This window comes from Numenius arquata, chromosome 20, assembly GCF_964106895.1.
Source record: "Numenius arquata chromosome 20, bNumArq3.hap1.1, whole genome shotgun sequence".
Lineage (NCBI taxonomy): Eukaryota > Metazoa > Chordata > Aves > Charadriiformes > Scolopacidae > Numenius > Numenius arquata.
Window position 1 is genome coordinate 4,649,497 of NC_133595.1, and position 21,844 is coordinate 4,671,340.

The following is a 21,844-nucleotide window of genomic DNA, read 5'->3' on the forward strand; positions in this document are numbered from 1 at the left end:
TTAACCTGTTGCTTGACGTTGGTTGATCTCAATCCTAAGGTTAGATCCATGTTCTGAGTTGAGAGCCTTACAATATTAGGGACCCATTTAGCCAGAGTTATGTTTGAATAGGTATTTAATAATGTTCTGGGCTTAACTGTTAGGGTCTTAGCCCCAAATAAACAGTTCGTTCCCTGTGTTTTACTTGCACTGCACACCACTTTTCTATACCTAACTTCAAATTTTGGAAGGCACAAATCATAATTAAGTTCCTCAAGTTATAATTATTCAAGCATGCAGGGTTTGGTGTTTACACTGTAGTCCACGTGTCACATAAAACACATTCCCATCTTGCAGTCAAGTGAAAGTGATTTTGCTGCTTTTCTCAGATACAGTCTATGGCCATAACTGGGTGCTGTCCTGATGCTTGCAATATTCCAACTGATGTAAGAAAGAAGGATGATTGTTCTGAAAATATTTTTCTGAAAGTGAGGGAGACTTTGTGAGATGAGTTGAACTGGATAAGTTCCGATCAAGGTTCGATGGAGAGATACACCAGAATAAGGACGTGGCTCCTAAAGCCTTGCTCTTTAGATGTTCTACCTGTGGGGTTTGGTTTTAAGCTGCCACGAGACCTCAAAAGTCGCTTTTGTTTCCTGCCCATAATCTTTCCCTCCAGAGAAGCCAAATGCATCATCGTGATCCAAGACTGCAGAGCAACTTGTGACTGGAACTGAAATGGAGCTTAATCGTGTCTAGTTTGTAAACGGGAGCCCTGTGTTCAGCTGCAGCAGCAAGGGAGGATGTCCCTGGAACTAGTTGGTGTCTTTATAATGTAGAGTGAGGACTATGACGGTTTCACTGCTTTGTCACTGATGGTTTGGGGGGTTAGTTTTGGGTTTTTAGCTGTGTGAAGGGATGGAAAGCTTTCTGTGATTTCAGAGGAAGGGTGCTGCTTCAGAAGAGAGTAACTTTGGGTGTTTTTTTTTATTGCATACATACATTTATCCCATGAAGCAGGGGAAGAAGCTTGTGTTGCTGCTGACTGTGCACTGTAATCCATTTTCAGCTTTACGTGTGACCTCCTAATCAGGGTGCACAGTGTAAATTGCATTGAATGTGATTGGAGTGGACAGTGGCAGCCAAGCATTTTCTTTCCGTCTTTTGTCATGTACCTCGAGTGCCTGCAGCAGACAGACATTAACTGTGTGTCCCCTGATCGATGGCTGCAGTGAATGCCTGATGTCTGTGCCTGGTCACAGCTGGGCATGGAGTTTTGTCCTGCCAAGTAGAACAGGTCACAGTGCAGCCTCTATTTTATGGGTTATTTTTTAATGGCTAGATGCTGCTCAATCTCTAAGGGTGCGTGAGGAGGAAGATAAGGACAGGTCTGGAATGGATGAATTCCTGTAGGTGGAAGCGTATTCTCATAAGCTTCTCTGAGCCTGGAGAAAGATGGTAATTAAACTAGACAGAATCTTAAGCTTTCAACTTGCCTCGCCAGCAGCACCAGACTTCACAGCCTCCCTCTAAAAGGAGCTGTGCTGCGTGCTGGTTCTGTACCATGCTTAGTTGCTCCTGCCATATGGGCATAGAGTACAGCCTTTTGTTTTAGTCTGGCCTTCACCCTCAGGTCGTGGTCTTCTGAAACTAAAGGGGACATTTGCACTTCTCCTGGCTACATGGTCATTTTGACTTGATTCCTTTTTTTTACCTCCTCAAAATGTAGCAATGTCTAGGTGTCAGAGGATTGGAGCGATGCAGGGAATTAAACGAAATCTTTTCACTTTCAGTGCCATTGTCAAAAGGAGGCGGCAAGGCCTAGATAACTGGAGAATTGTTGAGATTAACTACAGACCAGTAACAAACAGGAAAGGCTTTCTAAGGGTTTTGCAGACAGAACTGGCAGAGCTCAGGTATGTACCTGTTATAGTAAACAGTAGACTAGCATAGCAACACCGCTACGTATGTGACGATTCACAGCTCATATCCTCCTGTAGGGAACAACCTTTCCTCTGGCCTTAGAGGTTTAAATAGAGAATCTGTCAGAAAAAGCACCGTGGCTTAAGTACTGGTGAGATGGATCACAGCTAATGAGGTGTTTGACGTACTAAGATCCTAGACCTGGTAGTTGCTCACAGCTTAAAGTCAACACCTTGAGTTCAGCTCAGAAGGAGCATTAAATTCAACTGTGTCGGGTTGTTGTAGAGCAAAGCCACAGAACCACCTCTGAAGCACAAGTGCTATTAGATAGATATCACTTATGGATCATAAGCAACATTCCACGTGCAGGATTGGGTGGTGACTTGGTTGAGCTTCAGCCACAATTAAATTTGTTCTGTAATTCTAAAATGACACACACTGAGGTCTTTGCAGGAGAGGCCACGCTGCTTTTGTGATCTGGTGGGATAGTGGCAGAAAGAAGAGTCATTTGTGTCGTCTCTTTAGTCTCCTGTCTTGACAGAGCAGAGAATTGGTTCCTGTCTGGACCTGAATAAACCTTTCTGAAGGTTGTTAGCACCATTCTTGCTTAGAGCTAGTAAAAAGAGAGGGGGAGCAGTAAGGGGGGAAAGAGAGAGATAAAAGGGGAAAACCCAGTAGGTTATAAATGCATTTTCCTCTGTGCTGGAGGTTAAATAATACTTTATGCATGTGACAGAGATACTGTGATTAAGGAGCTGTCAGGCAGAATGAGAGCAGGGAAGCAAAGGGAGCAGAGATGCTTGAGGGAAAAAGGTATGAAGATGTTCTAATGCTGAACTCTCTTGTGCGTATCTAGTGTATGATGCGGGGCTTTGTGTGCCTTAAACTGAAAAAAAAAGGCTATTCTACAGATATTTAGAATCTTTTTCCCCTTCATTGCTCAAATGTCTTTTCTGTCTGGGATGTCTCACTGGTGACTAGTGATGTTACTCTAGAAAACGGTCAAAAACTCTACGCTGCTACTTCAGGGTCTAGGATTAGGATTTAAAATGCCATGTGATAATCTTAAATGTAAAGCAGGGCTTTAACAAATAGAAAAGACTAACTCCTGTGCACCTTGCTCAGTTTGAAGACTCCTCAGTCATTGCAGAGCCCCTGGAATTCTACCTGTCATCATACCCCTCCTGTTCAAATTGGCAAAAAAATGAGCACTCGGATTCATTTTTAGATCAGGGCAATAAATACTTGACCTATCCTGAGCTGTGTTTTAATGTAATGTTACAGAGACACCGGTCGTTCCCAGAGGCTCTTCCTCGGGCTGCAGGAAGCTGCCTGTGTAAGCCCATCTCCAGACGGGATGATATGCTTGTCTCATCTCATAAGCTTTTTACTTACACTCAACGGGCAATGTATCATTGGAGCAGAGTAAACGTGAAGAAACGTGTGCTGTTAGAACACCGTGCAAAAGTGCTGTGCTTCAGTCATTTAACATAACATGGGATTTAGAGCCCCCCCCTCATCCCCACCCCACTTCCTTTGCAGAAGACAGTTTGTCATTCCACTTCTTCAGCTGGTCCACGTTGGACACAGAAGAACATGGGAGAGAGCAGAAGGAGAAAACATAAGAAGTCTTCCATCGGAGGCTCATTGTCCATACTGAAAACAGGATAAACCCTGAAATGTTAAAAGGTACAGGTGGAATGGAAACTCATGGCTGCTGAATGTTTGTCTGGGCTGTAGGATGGTCCTTGAGATCCCGTTGGGTCCAGCAGAAGCTGATCCCACGGGAGACGTGGGCACATAACCTTTACAAAAGGACTCACTAGAAATGTTTTATCTTCCTTCACTGGATAGAGGAAAACATGGAGTTAACAATCTAATGGATACATTAAGCAGCACATGTTGGGATGGGGTAATTACTCTAAATCACTCAGATTCTTACATGTATTAGGTTGGTTGGGGGCGGGGAACCATCCTTACCTTCCTGCTGAGTACAAACCATGGCGATGGTGGTTCTTCTGGGTACGTGAGCCTTACCTCTGAGAGTGTATTTGTTTCCTGCTTTGTTAAGATGATACAGCTCTTTGCTGGCTCCCTTTTGAGGTTAATATGCTCATAACGCCTACTCAGCCTGTCCAAAAGCCCCTGAATCGAATTCTGCTCTTTTCCTGCTGGTGGTAGGTCAGTGATGGAAACAAACCTCTGTTTATCTTCGGTACGTTCCCAGAAGAGTATTCCACTTCAACACAACCTTCCCACCCCAGGACAGTCTGCTGTCAGCTTTTAACCCCCTTTCTATTGCAGAGTAGCAATGGAAAGCAGCATCTAGCTTTAAAAACAGCATACAGACGTGTCCTTGTAGGGAGACTGCCTTGGAGCTCCCCACTGGGAGGCCATTGGCCCCTGCTGTTGGCAAGGAGCTCTCGTTCCCTCGGCAGCGTTAATCAGGGCTGGCTGTTCCTCTTAATCCTCTGATCCCTTCCATACGGACGCGAACACAAGCGTGGCGTTTGCGTGTTGTGCTCTTCTCCCCTGAAAATAGGGCCGGCTCTGTGGCTTGCAGGCAGCGATTAGATGGGTGGGTGATCAAAACATGATTAGCAAATCTGCAATTAGAGCGAAGGTCAGGAGGGCAGTGGCTTACTGCAAGGAAGGGTCACAACGGGTATCTTTCAGAGCAGAAACAAATATGTGAAATAACAAAGGATTTAGCAGCACTCCTGTCTGGTGAGACTGTACCTTAAATAGCCAAGGCACTGCAAGGAGGAAGCTAGGAGCACTGGAATTCTAGAGAAAAGGAGAAAAAAAAAAAAAGAGTAAAAAGGGGCTTTCCTCCTGGACCAGATAATTTTGAAAGGGACTTTTTAAAGCACCGGAGATAATTTCTGAGGCCATGTTTTAGCTACATAAACTGAGATGTCTGCATCAATTCTGAATTTTGCCCCAGACGCTTTTTGTGACTGATACACAAGAACTTCATCATCTTCTTCAGCAGCCAGACAGTAGAGGTATTGACTGTGCCTTGCAGAGGTTTGTGAAGCTTTTAATACAGCGGTGTGTGAAATGCTTTGAGACTATGCGGAAAATGTCTAGCAATGCTGCAGCCCGCTATTGCCGGATGTGATGAATTTGAGCAGGGCAGGAGTGGAGAGGAGTTTGGGTCAGATACTACAAGTAGAGGAAGAACAATAGTTTGCTTGAAGCCGATGGCAAGACAAACAATGGCGTGTTTGTAACTTAGTTTTTTTTTCTAAACAACAAAAATATGTGATGTGGAAAATATGGCAACTAGAACCCTGTCTTAGAAGAACTGTTTAGTAAAATTGATCCCATTTTTCCACATCTAAATAATAGCGTTCACATCAGCTTTGGAGACGGCAAGATTGGGCCCATTTGCAGCACCATTCCGTTCCCTGTTTTCTCGGGAATAGGAGGCACGTGCATTTAATGATATGAAATCTACTATTGCATGATGAGTATTCAAATTACACCTTCAAGATCCAGGGAAATCTGGGAAGCTTACAATCCGTGGTCCAGATCCTGGCAATCAATTCACGGATGCCACTAATTTAACTGGGGTCTGGGCAAACAGAGGGGTTTGTTCTTGGGACACCGGTTGCAGCATCGGCTCCTATTGTACTGTCCCACTGAGCATCCATTCCCTAGAAGAATGAATTGCACGGGCAATAAAAAGCCTTTACTCTGAATGGTTTTTGTGTAGACAGTTAATGAACATAGTGACCTTTTATTTATTGGGTTTTTATTAAAAGATATAAGTGGGCAAATGTTTAAAAATGCCCCATTTTCAAAAGGCTGAGCTCTGGGGAAAATCTGGGCATTGTTGGGTGAAGAAGAAAAATTAGTTCTGACCCTCTGTCTTTTGAATCTCTCAGTTGCTGCAGGATAGTTTGATTTCATTTACCTATGAACAGCCTACAATTAACCCTAACAGGCTCCTTTCCGATGTCTTTCATAAACCAGTTTCTATGCTGACCTTTCTTCCAGTCCCTCAGGAGAACTCAATAGAATGAGGTTTGACCATGGGAAGACCAGTGCCGATTTTCTGTCCTGCAGTGGTGTTGTGCCACCTTATCTTTGTTATTATTGGATTTGGTCTGCTAAAAGCATTAAAAGGAAAAAGAGGAGATGCAAGTTTCCTTTTCTCATGTGAATATGGTAACGCAGTGGTATAATTTCAGCTTCTTAGGCTGGTTACGAGGACTGGAAAGGAGTAGTACTGGAGAAAGAATCAGATATTGAATAATCTGTTTTTCTGGCATTCCACTGTTCCCAGCTCTCCATGCCCTACATCGGTTCTAAAGCTGCTTCAAGCGCAAGTCTGAAGTCTAAACATTGGATGCAGATGAGTAATTGCTCTAAGAAGTGTTACACGTTTTCCAGAAAAAAATATCTGCATTTAGGCAGGAAAGACAAAAGCAGCTTTGCAGTCTGTATCCTTGTAATTTTTGTCAATACAGTTTAATAATGAGGCCGTGAATACCAGGAAACAAGTTAAACGTGACAGCTTTTGTCTAGGCTGTATTGTGAAGAGTTTGCAATCTTGACTCAAAATACCTTCTCAAGAAAATACAGGTAAATCTAGACGTTGACTGCAAGCCAAGGAACAGTCAAGGTTTGTGCTTCTCTGTAATATTCTTGGTTCTGAACATTTCTTATTGCATTGTGTATTTAGAATAGTATCAGACTGTGTTTCTCAAGATTTATTTGGAAATTGGGACTGTTTATAATATATATGGTGATTTAATAGCAGAGTATTTATAAATGCTGCCTTTTTAATTAAAATAATAATACTCTACATTTCTAGAGAGGCTTTCATCCTAGCATCTTAAAGTGCTTTACATACAGTTAATGAAGTCTTACTCCCTCCTTGTGGAATAGGCAAGTTGCTTTAAATTGAGAGGATAAATGAGGCATAGAGAGATTAAGGGGCTTCTCTGTGGGTAGAATGTCAGTGGCATCATCAGGAAGAGAACGTAGCGACTCTGTCCTGTCTCAAAATCTTAGCTTTGCAAATACTTAGGGCAAGAGCTCTGTGCTCTCTGAAAAGGGTCAGTGCAATTGGCTTCTAAGATTGGTTTTGGGGGCTTGCTGTGATTTTTGGACTGTATAGGAAATAATTAAAAAAAAAAAAGTCTTAAAAAAGCCCTTAGATAATTTTGGTCTACCAGTCAACCATTCAAAATGAAAAATATTCCAGATGGTGTTTTCAGGAAAGGCAGAACAAGCTTTTTCAACGCTAATATTTGCCTGCTGAGGTTTTATTTCTCTTCTTCCCCAAGGGGCCCGATGGCAGCGCAGTACAACTGGGGGGAATCCCCCATAATGGAGGCAGTCACTAAAGGCGCTTTGCCATCATAAGCAAGCCTCACTGGTAAAACTTGTACTGGAGAGCAGTAAGTAATGAGCTGTCGCCTCCGGGAAGGAGCGAGTGACATTGTTTGTTTGTTGAGTTTGTTGGGTGACACCCCCCTGTCCTGCAGCCAGATCCACCAGAGATCTGGACACGAGGGATTTGGGGGCCAAGCACTTCAGACAACCTTCTACGAAGTTTCTACCCTGTTGCCGGAAGATGTAATATTTTGTTCCTCCTTCTTCTTTCCCAAACAAGCACTTATATAAGGAAACTGCTGGTTATCTTTTTTTTCCCACAGTGGGGCTTTTTTAGCCATAGGAGCATATGAGACCTAGTGGAGATTCAGGTAGGTTTTTAGAGAAAACTATAGAGAAAAGGTAACTTGTTTTCCAAGGAACAATAATTTGTCTTGGAGAGGGGAAAAAAAAAAATAATCTTTGTGGTGTCTGTAGATTGCATCTATACCTACTTAATTTAGCCAAATTTACCCACTTTACTGTCTTAAGTGCTTTTTTGTTCGTTTTTGTTCCTTAATTCCTCTCTGGAATATCTGGTGTTTGTTTATGGGTGATCTCTGCAATTTTAAACCATTTTGGTTGACCCTTTTTACCTTTATTTGCTAAACGTCATTGAGTTTCATGGCTGTCGGTGGGTGAGGAAAGATCTTGGTGGCCGTGAGCCTCTGAGCAGCAGCGATGACATTGCTGTGTGTGGCAGCACTAGCACAGTCGTAGGGCCCTGCTGCTTCAGCCAGGGATTATAATGCTGGATACGCAACTGGAGGCTTGTAATTTGGTTTTCCTTTTAGAAGCCTCTGAGAGAGACTGCAGCCCAACAGGAGAAGCATCTGCTTTTCTTTTTGCTGTAGAAAACTGCTGGAACTCCTCTGTATAAGCTCACGTTGCTTGATTTTATTAATACGTAATAATTTGGCTCCTTTTACCTACAGAAAATTACTTATCTGAGTAAAATGCAAGAATATTGTCTAACGAAAGGGGAAAATAAGAGTATAATTGTGTTAATTATCAGAATACCAGACATGTAATTAATATGCCACAGGAACAAAGAGCAAATGTACTAATAGCACATAATTGGACTTAAACTACACCCTTGGTAGAAGTCTCTGCAATGGAACTGTTGTGTTTGTGCTCCTTTTCAAATTAGCAATAAGGAATAAATTAACATCCATTTTCTTGCCTGTACAAAGACGGAATCATATTGTGGGGCAGGGTAATGAATTCAGAGAATGCCTTTACATTCCCATATGGCTCTTAGGGAGGGGAATACTCATGCACATGGCTCTTCTCTTTTCCCTTGCAGGAAAGCAGGCATAGAGGAGAGGAAAACCTTATTGTAGGGCCAGATGTTCGCTGAATACCATGATCCTAAAGAACACCCAAAAAATCAGTAAGCTGAGCAATTTAAACATTGTCACCAGTACCTGGTGAAAATATTTGAGTTGGTTTATCCGTCCATCCTTTTATATGTGGTATGTTACTGTATTATGTTGTAAGATAAGACAACAGGTTGGGTAGGGGCTGGTGACTGACCCAAAGGGACATATGTGATAGAACTGGAAAGGAAACCCGTCATTCTTTGTTCTTTTCTCCCCCCGCCACAGCATAAATCACTAGTTGAGTTTTTATATAAATTAGGGAGTTAAAGCAGTTGTTAATGAGGCCACGGCCCATTATCCTGCTCTTCAGAACAGGTTAGTACAGTACATGCAGAAACAACATCGAACCACCAGAGTCCTTGTATTTTTGTGGACACAAGTCGTAGAAAGGCTCAGCCAGAGCCCCTGACTGTAATTCTTGTTTTATTGAGTTAGAAGGTGATTAGTGAAGTAACTTATTTCTGATGCTGTTTCACTTTCTGTACTCTCTCCCTCTTTGCCTTTAGTGGTGTCCTACTAAGCCTAACAAATAATTTACTTAATGCTCTTCAGAGGCCACAGTGGTTTCAGAGACTTAGGAGACCTCGGTACCCCTCCAAGTAAGGAAATAAATTTTTAAGAAACAGGTCCAGTTTCATTCAGACTCCACTTCTATTTATATAACACAGCTTCAAATAGCCCTTGTGGTATCAGATGCAAAGACTTATGTTAATAAAGCCTAAATTTTATTGAGGTCCTTAAGTCAAGTACTGCTTTTTAGCTAAGCGCTTGAAAGCCAGTCTGTTCAAGGTATTTCAAGGTATTACGGTATTTCTTAATTCAAAGTATTTCAAGATACTGCAGTACTTATTCATTTTACCTATCCTCTTTGTGCCCTGCTTTCCTAAATATGCAAATGAAAAGCCTAGGAATTCTGTCTTATTCAATTGTAATGCACCTGTCATCACAATATCTAGACACCTGCCTTTCTACTTCACAGAAGTATTGTGAGGGTGCATTAATTAACGCTTGTAAAATGCTTGGAGATCCTAGGATGGAAGGTGCTAATGAGTTGTAAAATATTATAATGATGTTGCAGAATATTCAGTCTCTCTCTCTTTGTAAGGAAATACTTGCATCTTTCCTTCATTGCTTTTTATATTTCTAGATGTGTATTCTGCAATAGAAGGTAAGTCTTAGCAGGAAAAAAAAAGGATTAAACAAGGTAGAATGATTGCTAATGCTGCTAGTTTTCTTGTGAGGAAGCCAGTTGTTTTTATGTACTTCTTTGCTTATTGAATTTTCTTTTTGTCTCTCTGATGAACCCATACTTCAATGGCTTGTTGAGAATTCTCTGAACGTTCAGAAATGTCAGGGGAGAAGATTTTCTTCTTCAGATTGCCAAGGCCTTCATTTGCATCCCCTAAATCAATTCTCACACATGATCAAAGCAGTTCTGGAAATTTTCAAGTGTGGGGAAAACCAGTCCTATAATTCTTTCTCCTCTAAGATATACAGTCAGGTTCCAAAGCATTAAAAAATAATTTAAAAAAATCTTCATCCACTGAATCAAAAAACACATGAATTTTATGCCTCTCTATGTTGAGAAGATTGCTACTGTGTATTTAGGGACAGCAAGGCTAGAAAAGATGTAATGGGTCATCTCTGTGTGTTTTCTCTTCAGGCTGGTGAGGGCGTTGCTCTAGTGTTTTGTTGTGGAGTTTTCTTCTGAATGACCCAAAAGATGCCACTTGTGCCTCTTGCCTTACAAGACTACTCTGTCGTTTCATAGATCTCGCTGTGAAGAATTAATTTTTTTTATATTCACTTTTAATTATCTTTTTCTTAGTGACATCGTTGTTCATTCTTCCTGCTTGGCTTAGACTGATAAAGCCGTATCAGAACCAAAAAAATATTCTAATTCAAATTCCCAAAGTACTTTGGGATTCTCTTGTTGCTTTCTGTAGTGGGACTGGGAGGAGCTGGAGTGGAGCTGCAGTACAGCCGCTCGGAAACTGGTCTGTTGTTGCCTTCAGCTAATATTTTGCTTGGCTGTGCATGCAACTCTCTCATGAGCTTAATGACGTTACTGCATAGTCTCTATGGCAATTGGTCCCCTTTCAGAAGTGGTTTCAGGCAGCTGTGATAGACCAAATGCCCGGTAGAGAAGACAAAGCATGGTTCTGAGTTCTGACTTCCCATTAAAAGCAATCATAATTTGGGAACAAACTACTGTGCAGACATGAATTGTACTGAGATGAAAAGAAGCCCGCACTCAGTTCTAGCCTCTTTAAATAAAGACTGGACCGTTTTCTCAGCCCAGTTCTAGCCTACTCGAAGTTTGGACCCTTTCCCCAATACCCACCCCCACCCCCCTTCTGAACAAGGGTCCAAGTCTAACATCTAGAAGTAATGGTGCATATTTGGCATGTATTCAAAATCATTTATGATCCTGAGCTCTATCAGTCAGATCCAGATCTGCTGTTGACTTAACTGAGCACGTCTCGCTTCTCTCTGTATTTATGGTATGCACTGGCTTCCTTTAAGTAGCAAGCAAAGGCGTTCATTTTTACCTATCACCTTATCTTTTCATTTCTGGCTGCTCGGCTCCATTCTGACAAGTGCAATAAATGTGTCCTCCTGGGTCCTTGCAAGCCGGGCATTAGTCACACTGTGCATTTCAAGGACATCAGTCCGATAGTTTTTCAGCTGTAACAGAAAACATGTTCTGCCAGGAGCCATTTGTTCCAGTTTTGTTGCTTACTAATAAAATAAAAGTCAATGCTTTTTTGGAGCTTGAGAAGCAGGCTAGGGAGTAGGAGTGAGATAGGTGGTAGAAATGAAGGTGCTGGAGTTAGTTCTCGGAGTTTCTCTGAAATAGTGGCATGTGGCATTTCGGAGAAAGTGAGAATCTCTGTCAGCTTGTGAAATGCAGTTACCTCTGGCAAACAGTACAGCTATTGTTTAACTGCAAATAGGACTGGGGCATAGCAGGTCTCACAGTGGCCAATTTAAATCAAATGCAGTTCTGTGAACAAAATTTGAGAGGATGTTGTATTTGCCATACTTCTAGAGTTAGTGCCAATGGAACATCAGTGGTGATACAGGTCAGAATCTCATTTTGCTGTTTCCACCACTGGTGGAGGACCTATAATGTCTGTGTCCTCAACAACTGCCAGTTCAAACCACTTAGTCATCTAACTAAACAAAATCATCTAACTGATCTCAAAATACAGGCTAAAGAGTTATTGGCTTTACTGAATCAGTGCCTGAGTCACCACTGACTCGGAGGAGTTTTGCTTAGAGAGTGAAATGCAATCGATGCCTTCTCCTTCCTTGGAAATTTCCCAGCTTCATTGTGACTGATTCAGCTGATTAGTTAACCTGGTGCTGGCAGTGTCATTGTGCAGTAAATAAGGTTTACCTGGACATGGCATTTCTTCTCTTAAAAATGTCTCTCCTTCCTAATTCTGCAGAATCAGAAACATTTAAATGAGTCCCGATGCTCTTACGGTGGTCGATGGCAGTGTGCTTTCCCCCGCTGTAATCCATGATGTGGACTGCAGAGCAAATTTTGCTCTTTAAACTGTCTTTTTCTGCCACACATAACGAACGCAGGTTGTTCTCCAGTTTAAAGGTAATAATAATTTATTTTGGTTTAGAGTGTGTGTATTTGCATGTCATCTGGCCGCTGACTTACAAGCCCTTCTCAGGTACTTTTCTATTGACATTCAAGCTCTGTACATAGTTATATTCCTCATCGAAATCCAGTATTGGGGCAAATAGACTTGTGTGATAACATGTATTCATCAACGGGCAATCATCTCTAAGTGATGACATTTTTACCTTGCAAATCTTTACTAATGGGGTGGTTCTTACTCATGCGTTAGGTTAATAAGAGGAGTTGGAGAGTCCTACTGAGCGGGACGGTCCTTTGACTCTCCATACAAATGAAAAATACCTAATGTAGCATAATGTCAGCTGGAGCTGCGTTGGCAGAATGTAAAGACTCAGCTCTCTGGCAACAGATGGGCTACAGGCTTCTTCTGACATGATCTGCCATCCAGCATATGTTAGACAGGCTGAGAAATCAAGGGGTTTTAGACTGAGGCTTTAGCTTTATTTAAAAACAGAAAGATGTCTTAGCTCTTGATGGAGCAGGTGGCCTTCGGCACAGGCGATGAAGTAAGTGTGGACTAACTCGGTCGCCTGGTTAAGGGGTAGCTCCACAGCACAGTGATTGGGGTGTTCCTTGGGTCGGACCACGGCGTATTTCTCTTCAAATTCCTTTTCCGCTCTGCAATTGCTCATATGAGCAAGATCCAGCAGGTTTTGAGGATGGAAGAAGCTGTTGGGTAGGCAGAACAGTTTGCCTTTGAATATCCAAATGCACAGGCTTGCTGCGAGCCCCGTTCCCCCAGTTTCCCAAGCCCTCAGGGACTGGTCACGGGGGTCCCTGAATAAGGGGCTTCCTCACCTTTTGGTTCTGTGGTCCCCCATCTCCAGCCCAGGGGGGGTAGGTGGCCCGCAGGGGAGGGGACGGGACCGGGCTTGCCTGGGAGGGAGGGGGAGGTTTTCCCGGAACAGATCAATCTTGGTATTTAAATCGCATAGTGTTTCAAAAAATAAAGAAATACCGCATCTTCTAGGATCTTGAACATTCTGGACTTTATTTTTATTTTGCTGTGGGAGTGAAACGGCTAATAGGTACAAAGCATGAGTAGTCATAATCTAATTATAAAATAAGTTGGTTGTGTTTTAGTTATCAAAACTCTGATCGTGGTGGTTTTTGGTTTGGTTTTTTTTTTTTTTTTCCTGTTGTTGGAGCATTTTCATACTGAAATTTCTGACCAAAGAGCAAATAACTTTTGTATTACGGGACAGGTTCTATGCAACTTAATTAATTTTAAGAAACTCCTTCATTTAGGTAATACTTGTAAGTTGTGCCTCCTCCTCCTGGGCCAGGAGGTTAAAAACCAGCTTTTTGCGGAAAAGATGGGTGAGCCTTAGGGTGAAAGCGTTTCAATGGCGTTCCCTGGGTTTTAACTCTTTCTGAAATGCTGGGGGCTTTAATCAGCCTTTGCTTCAATCAGCTGCGTGAGGCTTCGCGGGGGGGACCAGCTCAGCCCCCGTTACCGACCGCCTGCAGCTGCGGCAACGCGGGTGGAAAAAGAAAATCTGAAGGAAACCAAGAGAACCATAAAAAAAAAAAAAAAAAAAAAAAAAAACCCGAAAAACGCCCCCATCCCCCGGACCAACACCACCCCCACCCCCCCGCCCCGTTCGGAGGTGGACAAGCCCCCGCTGCGGTGCCGCAGTGCCCGGCGCGGCTCCGGGGGCGCCTGTGTCGCCGCGGGGCTGCGGAGAGGCGGTTCTCCCCGCCCCGCCGCGCAGATGGGCTCTCCCGCCGCCGTCTCCCCCCCCCCGCGCCCCCCGCCCGTGGTTCGCTCCCTCCCTCGCTCCCCGGCGCCCGGGGTGGGGGGGGAGGACGGGCCGCTCTCGCTGCCGCCATTTTAGGTGCCGCCGGCGGGGGAGGGCGGGAGGGGAGGAGGGGAGAAAAGGCTGAGCGGAGAGGGGGCAGCGCAGCGCTTCTCCTCCCTCCTCCTCCTCCTCCTCCTCTTCTTCCTCCTCCTTCTCGGCACCGAGCTGAGCCCTCCGCCCGGCGCAAAGCGGAGCCCGGACCAGCGGGGGCGCCACAGCCGCCCCGCCAGCCGGGGCTGCGCGCTGCCCTGCACCGCTCCGCGCTGCCATGCCGCCGCCGCCGCGCCGCCCGGGCATGCCGCGCTCGCTGCCGGCCCCCGCCTCCTGCCTGCTGCTCGCCGCGCTGCTCTGCGGAGGAGCAGCGGCCGCTCGAGGTAAACAGAGCCGGGGCGGGCGGGGGAGGCTGCCCGGCACTGGGGGAGGAAGGGGAGAGCGGCGGGTCCCGGGGCTCCCCCCCGCGGCTTCGGCGCCCGAGCTCCCTGAGGGGCTCTGACCCGGGCGGGGGGAGCTGCTGGGCCGGGGGAACGGTGTCCTTGACTGCCGTCGTCCTTCGGAAGGGGGAGGGAGCGCGGAGGAGGAGGAGGAGGAGGTCGTCGGGAGGGGAGGAGGGCGCTGGCCGCCCTTCCCCGGGGGTGGCTGAGGTGACCCCGCCGCGGCCGTTGCACCTGCGGCGCCGCGGGGAGGGATGGGGGGGGGGGGCGGCGGCGATGGCTGGCCCTCCCCGCTCACCTGCGCCGGGCTCCTGCGTCCCCTTCCCCGGGGCCTTCACTACCCCAAGGTCGGTCCCCTCAGCCCTGCGGCCCGGCGGCGGCCGCCCGTTGCATAACCGCTGCCTCCCTCAGGCGCCGGCCCGGGCTGCGGCCGCCGTGCCCGAGGAGGGCAGAGGGTCCTCACTTGTTGCAGGGGTAGGTTTCGCTGGGCGAAATGCAGCGAGACCCGCCGCCTGCCCGGCCAGGATTGCAACGGGCCGCCCGAGGGAAGCGCCGCTCTCCTCAGGGCTCGGGGAGGGCCGCCGCGGGGGGGGTTTGGGCTGGCCGGAGAGCCCCCATGGCCAGCGGGTTGGGGAGGGCAAATAAAGCAGCTGGGAGGGCCCCTGGCCTTCGGGCTGAGGTGAAGAATACTCGTTTTGTTGATAGCGAGGACGGGCAGCTTCGCTAAACCGTAAGGGATACGGCATTTATAAACGTTGGCCTTGTGGCTATTGATTGATCTGGTGGAGTAAAAGCATACGCATTGCAGGTCTCCTCCTGAGCAGATTTCAGTAAGAGGCTTGCGAAGGCTTCCTTACCTGAAGGTTACCCCTTGAATTGAGGATGCCATTTCTGCAAGATTTAGCTGATCAGATGAGGAGATTTGAGATCGTGCATTTAATTTGAATGTAGATTAGAAGTGTGGCTTTTAAAATGGCTTGCAAACGCATTGAGGGGAAGTTCTTGATCTTAAACAAAACGAACTCATTAAGGACACATCTTGTTGCAATTTCCCTACATAGGATCGAGAAGCTGCTGCTCTAGTAAGTCATCTGCCAGCTGTTTAGGTAGTGGCCATAATTTACCTGCACAAGATCTTCTAGGTACAACACATTCACTAGTATTCTTGGAACCATTAAATGTAACGTTTACCACACCAGTACAGAAGCACAATTTCATTGAATTGCTAGGCTTTGCCACCATTTGAAATTATGAATAAAACGTAACATCAAAAACAATTTTCAAAGCAAGCTGATATGTATACTTGGAAACAAATGGCAAATTTAGACAGCACTGCACAGGACAGCTCTGTCAGTCAGCTCTTCTGCAGTTTACTTGTTCTGTCTAATCTGCAGAGCTGCTGGGCTGCAGGTCCTGATCTGCTAAACTTCATCACACGTAACTGAATTACGGTCTGAGCTCTGGTTTGGCGGAGCGAGTGCAGTTGCCTTAGTCCTCACGACATTTTGGCTGTTCTAGGTAGGCCTGTTAATAATCTTACATGGATGCATTTAAGGGCAAGTAATCTCTGGAGAACACCTGGAAAGCTGCTAGAGCAACTCACTTTTATTTCTCTGTTGTTAGGAGGAGCATTTGTTTGGAAACATTTATGGTAAACTTTCACTTTGGCGCAGTATTGTCAGTTCCTTTTTTTTTTTTTTTCAAGTACAGCTTCATTCTTTTTCATCTGTGACTTTAAGTTACCGAGGTCACTAAGATTTAACCTAAGTGGTGAAAAGTGAATTGTGCTTGGTTCGGTAATGTGCGGAAAAGGACTGGGAAGGCTACACCAGGGTGGTGAGTCCCACTCTCCAGTCCTGCATATTCATGAGAAAAGAAACCATTTCTCACTCCTGTTCCAACGTAGTTTCCATCTTATGATGGAAAGAAATGGAAGTATCTCTGCGGGGATGTGATCTTACACCAAAGTTAAGTGTGAGCTAGCTGACATACCATCTTCCCTGTAGTTAAAGGGGTACAAAGAGTGATTTCAGGTTCTAGAGAGGCATATTTTTGTCCAGCTGATGCAGAACTCTTGGTTTACCTGAATTTACCTCATAATCAGTCAAGTTGACCAGTATCTCAAAGCTTGTTGGCCTAGTGTAGCAGTGGAAAAGCAATAGTTAGCAGTGCATTCAGATAGGGCTTGCCAAAGTGAAGCAATTGGATGTTTATCAACAGAGCTGAATGGGGAGTGGAATGGAGTGACTTTTCGGAGGAGAAGACAGTGCATCTAATGGCTGCTCCTTCCATAGTTACTGACCAGGCAGAGCAATGTACCTCTGTTGCCTTGGGCCTCTTCCAACTTATTGTCATATAGGAAGGGTATTGATCAAAATAATACTATCTTGAGGAAGCTTTGCTGATCTGTGATTATTTCAGGAAGTTATGTGGTGCTATGCATGTCTTAAATCCAAACCACAAACCACTTTCTCACGACCATGGTTTTAGTGCAGATGTTTCTTTGACACAGGAACAGCCTTTATAATACAGGGCTGGTGGTTAGGTTCCTATCTCCTTTTTAGAGGCAAGGAAATTTAAGACCACCTTAAAGCATTATGAAGAGACAATTTGACTATTTACGGAGGCCGTTTGCTTTTTTTTTCCTCTAAGGATTTATGAAAGTAAGAGACCACTGAGAAGAGACAGAATTAACCAGTGCTAGACCTTTCTATGATGTATAACGCATAACATAAAGCATAATATACAGCCATCTGTTCATGCAAACAATTTGAATCTCTTTTTCTGTATGTATTACATAAAATAATACACTGCTCTGGAAATTGAAATGGAGGAGAGATGGTCTGGGCAGGCACGGTTTACTTCGTGTGTTTGGAATACTGTAATGCCAGTTGCCTTCTCCCATATTGCTAGACTGCAGGTTGTGCTGTCTGTGCCAAGTTATCAGGAAAATTTATCAACAGAAATGTTTCTAGACTTGCAAATGTATCTCTGGTTGGAGGTCTTAATGCTTCTGCAGACTTGAAATCACCAGTTTCAGATCATTGCGAAGAGGTTTTTTTAAGGAGGAGGACATAATCTAGGATCATAGACTTCTATTTCTCATGGACGTTAGAAGGCTTGAAGTTAAACCCAGATCAGGCCACAGGATAGATAGCATAATGTGAACATCTCATCTCAAACAGATTAAATTAGAATTGTGATATTCTGGATCAAGTGGCATTTTCTGCCATGAAAATCTAAGTGTCTGGTGGCTTAGGGGCTCATAGCTATGAAACTGTTCTGCAGAGGAAAAAAAACTTCTGTAGTCATTTACATTTTCTGAACAGAGCACTTTTCCCATTTTTCTGAGCCTTATCTCTCATTCTGTTTAGTTTTATTCAAACAAGTGTCTGTGAAATTTTGGTTATGATATTAAGGGGCATATATCTTGTAGCATTATCGTTATTGTCAAAGACAGAAGCGATACCTCAAACCATGGGAGAGTTTAGTAAGTCGGTCTTAAATAAATACTGTTTTGCACTCCAAATTTATTTGATTCATACTGATTTACTCACGTTGGCTTCAGTAGGGACTAAACCTCCTTAGGAGCCTTTAGAAAGGATTATCAAAAACCTCAGCGCCTTTGAAGAACTGTCTGTCTGTCCTTTGTTTATAGTATTAGGTCTCATCTCACTTGCTTTGTATTCAGATTGAAAACAAGTTGCTGCTACTGCTCCCAGTTGGTTTCCCTGTTTTTAAATGGAGTCAACAAGTAGAGCCAGAAGTGCCAGCTATACTGAGATGATGTTTGCTGTGTTTGAAAATAAGGTTCCCTTTCAAGGAGTGAAGTTTATAAATATGACAACAGTTAGAAAGTAAACGATTTCCACTCTTGCACTATAATTAGCAACATTTAAGAGAACATTTATTAAATGGATGTTTACAGTTAGAGGCTTACGTTTCCTATTTCAGTGTTCTGTTTAGTTTAAAACATTTTAAATTTCACTTCAAAAATTAAGGCTCTGTGTGCCTTAATCCTATTTAGTCTGTTTTGTGGTGGGATATTTTTGTTTTGCTGTTTTCCCTCCCAGACCAAAATTGAGATTTGGTCACTGTATCCTCTGTCTAAAGTCTTTGGTACTCTAAACTTCTGCTGCAGTTGTGGTTAGTAAAAATTGTAACTAGTTTCTAGTCAGTGATTTGCATATACTTTAGTTAAAACTTCCACGTATCTTTGTACAAATGAAATCAGATTTAGGCAACTGGTTCAGCGTAGAACAGGAAACTCTGTGTAAGTGGTAATAAACCAGAGATTTTTCCCTAGGTGAAATATAATTTAATAAAATCTGTTGAATTCCTACAGCCAGTAGTTTGAATATGGTATTTGTAGAATTACTTTTAATTACAGGCTTAAACTGTAGGCACCTGAAAACTTATAAATATTACTTTGTGCTCCCAGTGTATGGCAGTTGAGCTTCCAGAGCCCAAATGATGAGTGCTCCTTAACTGTGGTGAAGAATCCAAGGTAGATCTGAAATTGTGGGATGAATTTCAACCACCTCATTTTCTTTCATCTAGGACCCGTAGAGGTTTCTGTTAGTGGATGCCCATGCCCTTCCTTACTTAATCGCTCTCCTGGTGCAGATTAATCGCCCTTTATTTTGTTACTGCCTATGCTCTTTATGTCCCGGTAATGGAAATTGTAGTTTTCTTAGAAGCCCGTGCTACAGGTAAGGAAAGTTTCATGCTATCAAGAAACTCAGCGTTTGAGCAAAACTTGTGTTCGGTTTTATCCTATTGTTTATACCTGGCTATAAAATGACAATTTTTGATAAAATTCTATGTATGAGAAGACCCAATTAAATAAACAAATAAAATAAATATTTTTTTTTTTACTGCTGTTATATTTCAAGTTGTTTATATACAAAGTTAATCCTAACCCTTTTCTAATTGAGAATAGGGGCACAGCTCTGAATTGCAGGCTGGTGAGTCCAGGGCAGGACCAGAGCACACATTGTAATCAGGCCATGCTGCACCCTTTCTTACTAAACTTTACTTTCAGGGTGGAGAAGGCATATTTTATTGTGTAGATCTTTACTTCTTGGCTGAGCTATATTCTTCTGTGGTTATATACTACAAAAACTTGTTCTTTTAACGGTATTGCTTGAAACTGCATCAGAACAGTACTAAATTATGAATATTCAAGATAAGACACGCTTTAGAGTTTTTATTGTCTCGCTGAAAGGCGTGCTTGTGCTCTCTTACATCAAGAGGAAGACAATTAAACAAAAGATGTACAGTAATCAAAATTTTTGTCAGACCTTCAGGACAGGAGTAAGGGATTGTTTACTCAGTTCATTGAGCATAGTTCATTTGAATTGACAGAGAATATAATTCTCTCTTTATGCAACCTCTGGATTTTTCATGAAGTCTGAAAGGTGGATTTTAAAAATTAATATTGTATGTTTATCTGCTGTCACTAGTATTTGTTACTGAGTTTCATTCAACCTGTTTTAACTACTTAATTCTTAAGAATTTGTTTCGACATAAATCATCTTGATCTCATTCTAAAGATAGGTAGCCTGGCTAAACATTACTATATACTAGAAGCAGTTACCCAGAAAGAAAAATATTTTCAGCTACAGCCCTTTCTGGTTGAGGTGTGTCTTAACTCTTCAGTTACGTAGGTGCCAGATGCTGTTTAAATGAAATGAACTTCTGACCATTTGTAAGAAGGTAACTGAAGTCCTTAGGAAGGACTTCAATAAGTACATTGAATTTTGATATGTTCACCTTCAAATGCTAGAATTGAATGAATTCCGATTGTCTTAAGATTATAGCTTTTAACTGAAGTATCCATACTAGCCCTAAACCCCATTGCTCTGCCTACATACTCATTTAGATTTGTTAATTCTTTTAAACAGCAGGAAAATGTTGCTGCCAGTTCATCTGATGGATTGCATTCTGCAGCATCAGCCGTTGCTCTTGGTGAAGCATCCTCTCTTTAAGGGACATTGCTTTTCTGCAGAACAGTCAGCAGTAGTTCCAGGCGGTATTAGAGCCTGGTCTGTTGAGTTTCCTGAGAAACTGAGCACGCTTATGTAGAGCGAATGGTATTTTAAAAATGGGTGTTCAAGGCGCACATCACATCAGGCACCAATTCCCTTTCCTCCTCTAGCTTAGCGGCAATTATCTTTAGATAAACCAAGTTAGACAGGTGGCGTGTGCTCACCTTGCCCGTGCCTGTTCAATCATTGCTTGGCAGCAGTGAAGGCTCTAGCATGAGCTCTGCAATTCAGTGTGCTCCCTGGAAGACGAGCCAGCCTTAGCTGTCTTTTAAATTCTTTTGGCCATTAAAAACTAAGTAGAAGTCAGCTTGCTGTGTTGTGCCAGGGTGGCTTCCCCCACTTGGCTAGATTAAATGGTAGTTGGGATTTACAACAGATTCCAGTTGAGGCACTTAGAAATAGCGTGAATATTGTATTTCAAGGAAACCAGTGTAGTTTATCCCAGTTAAATGGCAAGAGATTAACAGCTCAGGGCATTTTGTTAGTGTCACGCTTGAAATAGGCCCACTGTTTTGATTTGAAATTAACAGGCTGGCTTTGAACAGCTTTCTCTGTAGATTTCAGGAGTTTTGTGACAATTAAAGAAGAAAAAAAGTGAAAGCATAGTTTTCAGTCCAGCATTTAATAGTATTTAAGCCAAGTGAGATCAGAATAATAGTTGGTTCAGCTCTGCAGTTGGTTCAAGAGAAGCAGTAATGTATCGCTCATGAGCTCTGCCTCATATTTCAAACGCTGGCTTGGGAATTCCTTACAGCATGTGGTTATGCTGGAGTCAGTAGATCACAAATGTGGATAACGGGCCTTTCCTGGATATTCAGCACTAAGGTTGGTGTTTTAAAATCCGGTCATGTTTAGCCTTCATCAACACAAAGGGATTTAAGCTTTATGTTTTAAAATCTGGTGATGTTTTAGCCTTCCTAAACACAAAGGGGTTTAAGCTTTATGATTTTTATTGTCTAGAGCACAATAAAAGGAGATGACTTTGCTTTTAACTGGGCCTGTTGTTTGAAGGTTCTCTAGACTCTGCAGATACTTAGTATGCTCATAATTCTGTTACAGATGTGGTTACTGTACTTAAAGCTTTTATAGATCTCCCTACCCTACAGTAGTGGGGTTTACTGTGGGTTGCTAAATTAGGAGATTTCTCCATGCATTAAAAAAAAAAAAAAAATTGTAATCTACCTTCAGAAGGATTAGAATGGAGATGGAGTGTTTTCTGACGGAGATCTGT

General features: G+C 43.4%; 1 protein-coding gene across 1 annotated transcript in view; it reads left to right on the top strand.

Annotated features, from left to right (window-relative positions):
- The first annotated feature begins 14,366 nt into the window (after positions 1-14,366).
- CLSTN1 (calsyntenin 1) overlaps positions 14,367-21,844 on the top strand; it is a 37,838-nt gene continuing 30,360 nt past the window's right edge. The window contains exon 1 of the mRNA XM_074161515.1: positions 14,367-14,506. Coding sequence (XP_074017616.1) covers positions 14,401-14,506 — 106 coding nt within the window. The 5' untranslated portion in view covers positions 14,367-14,400. The remainder of the gene's footprint in view (positions 14,507-21,844) is intronic.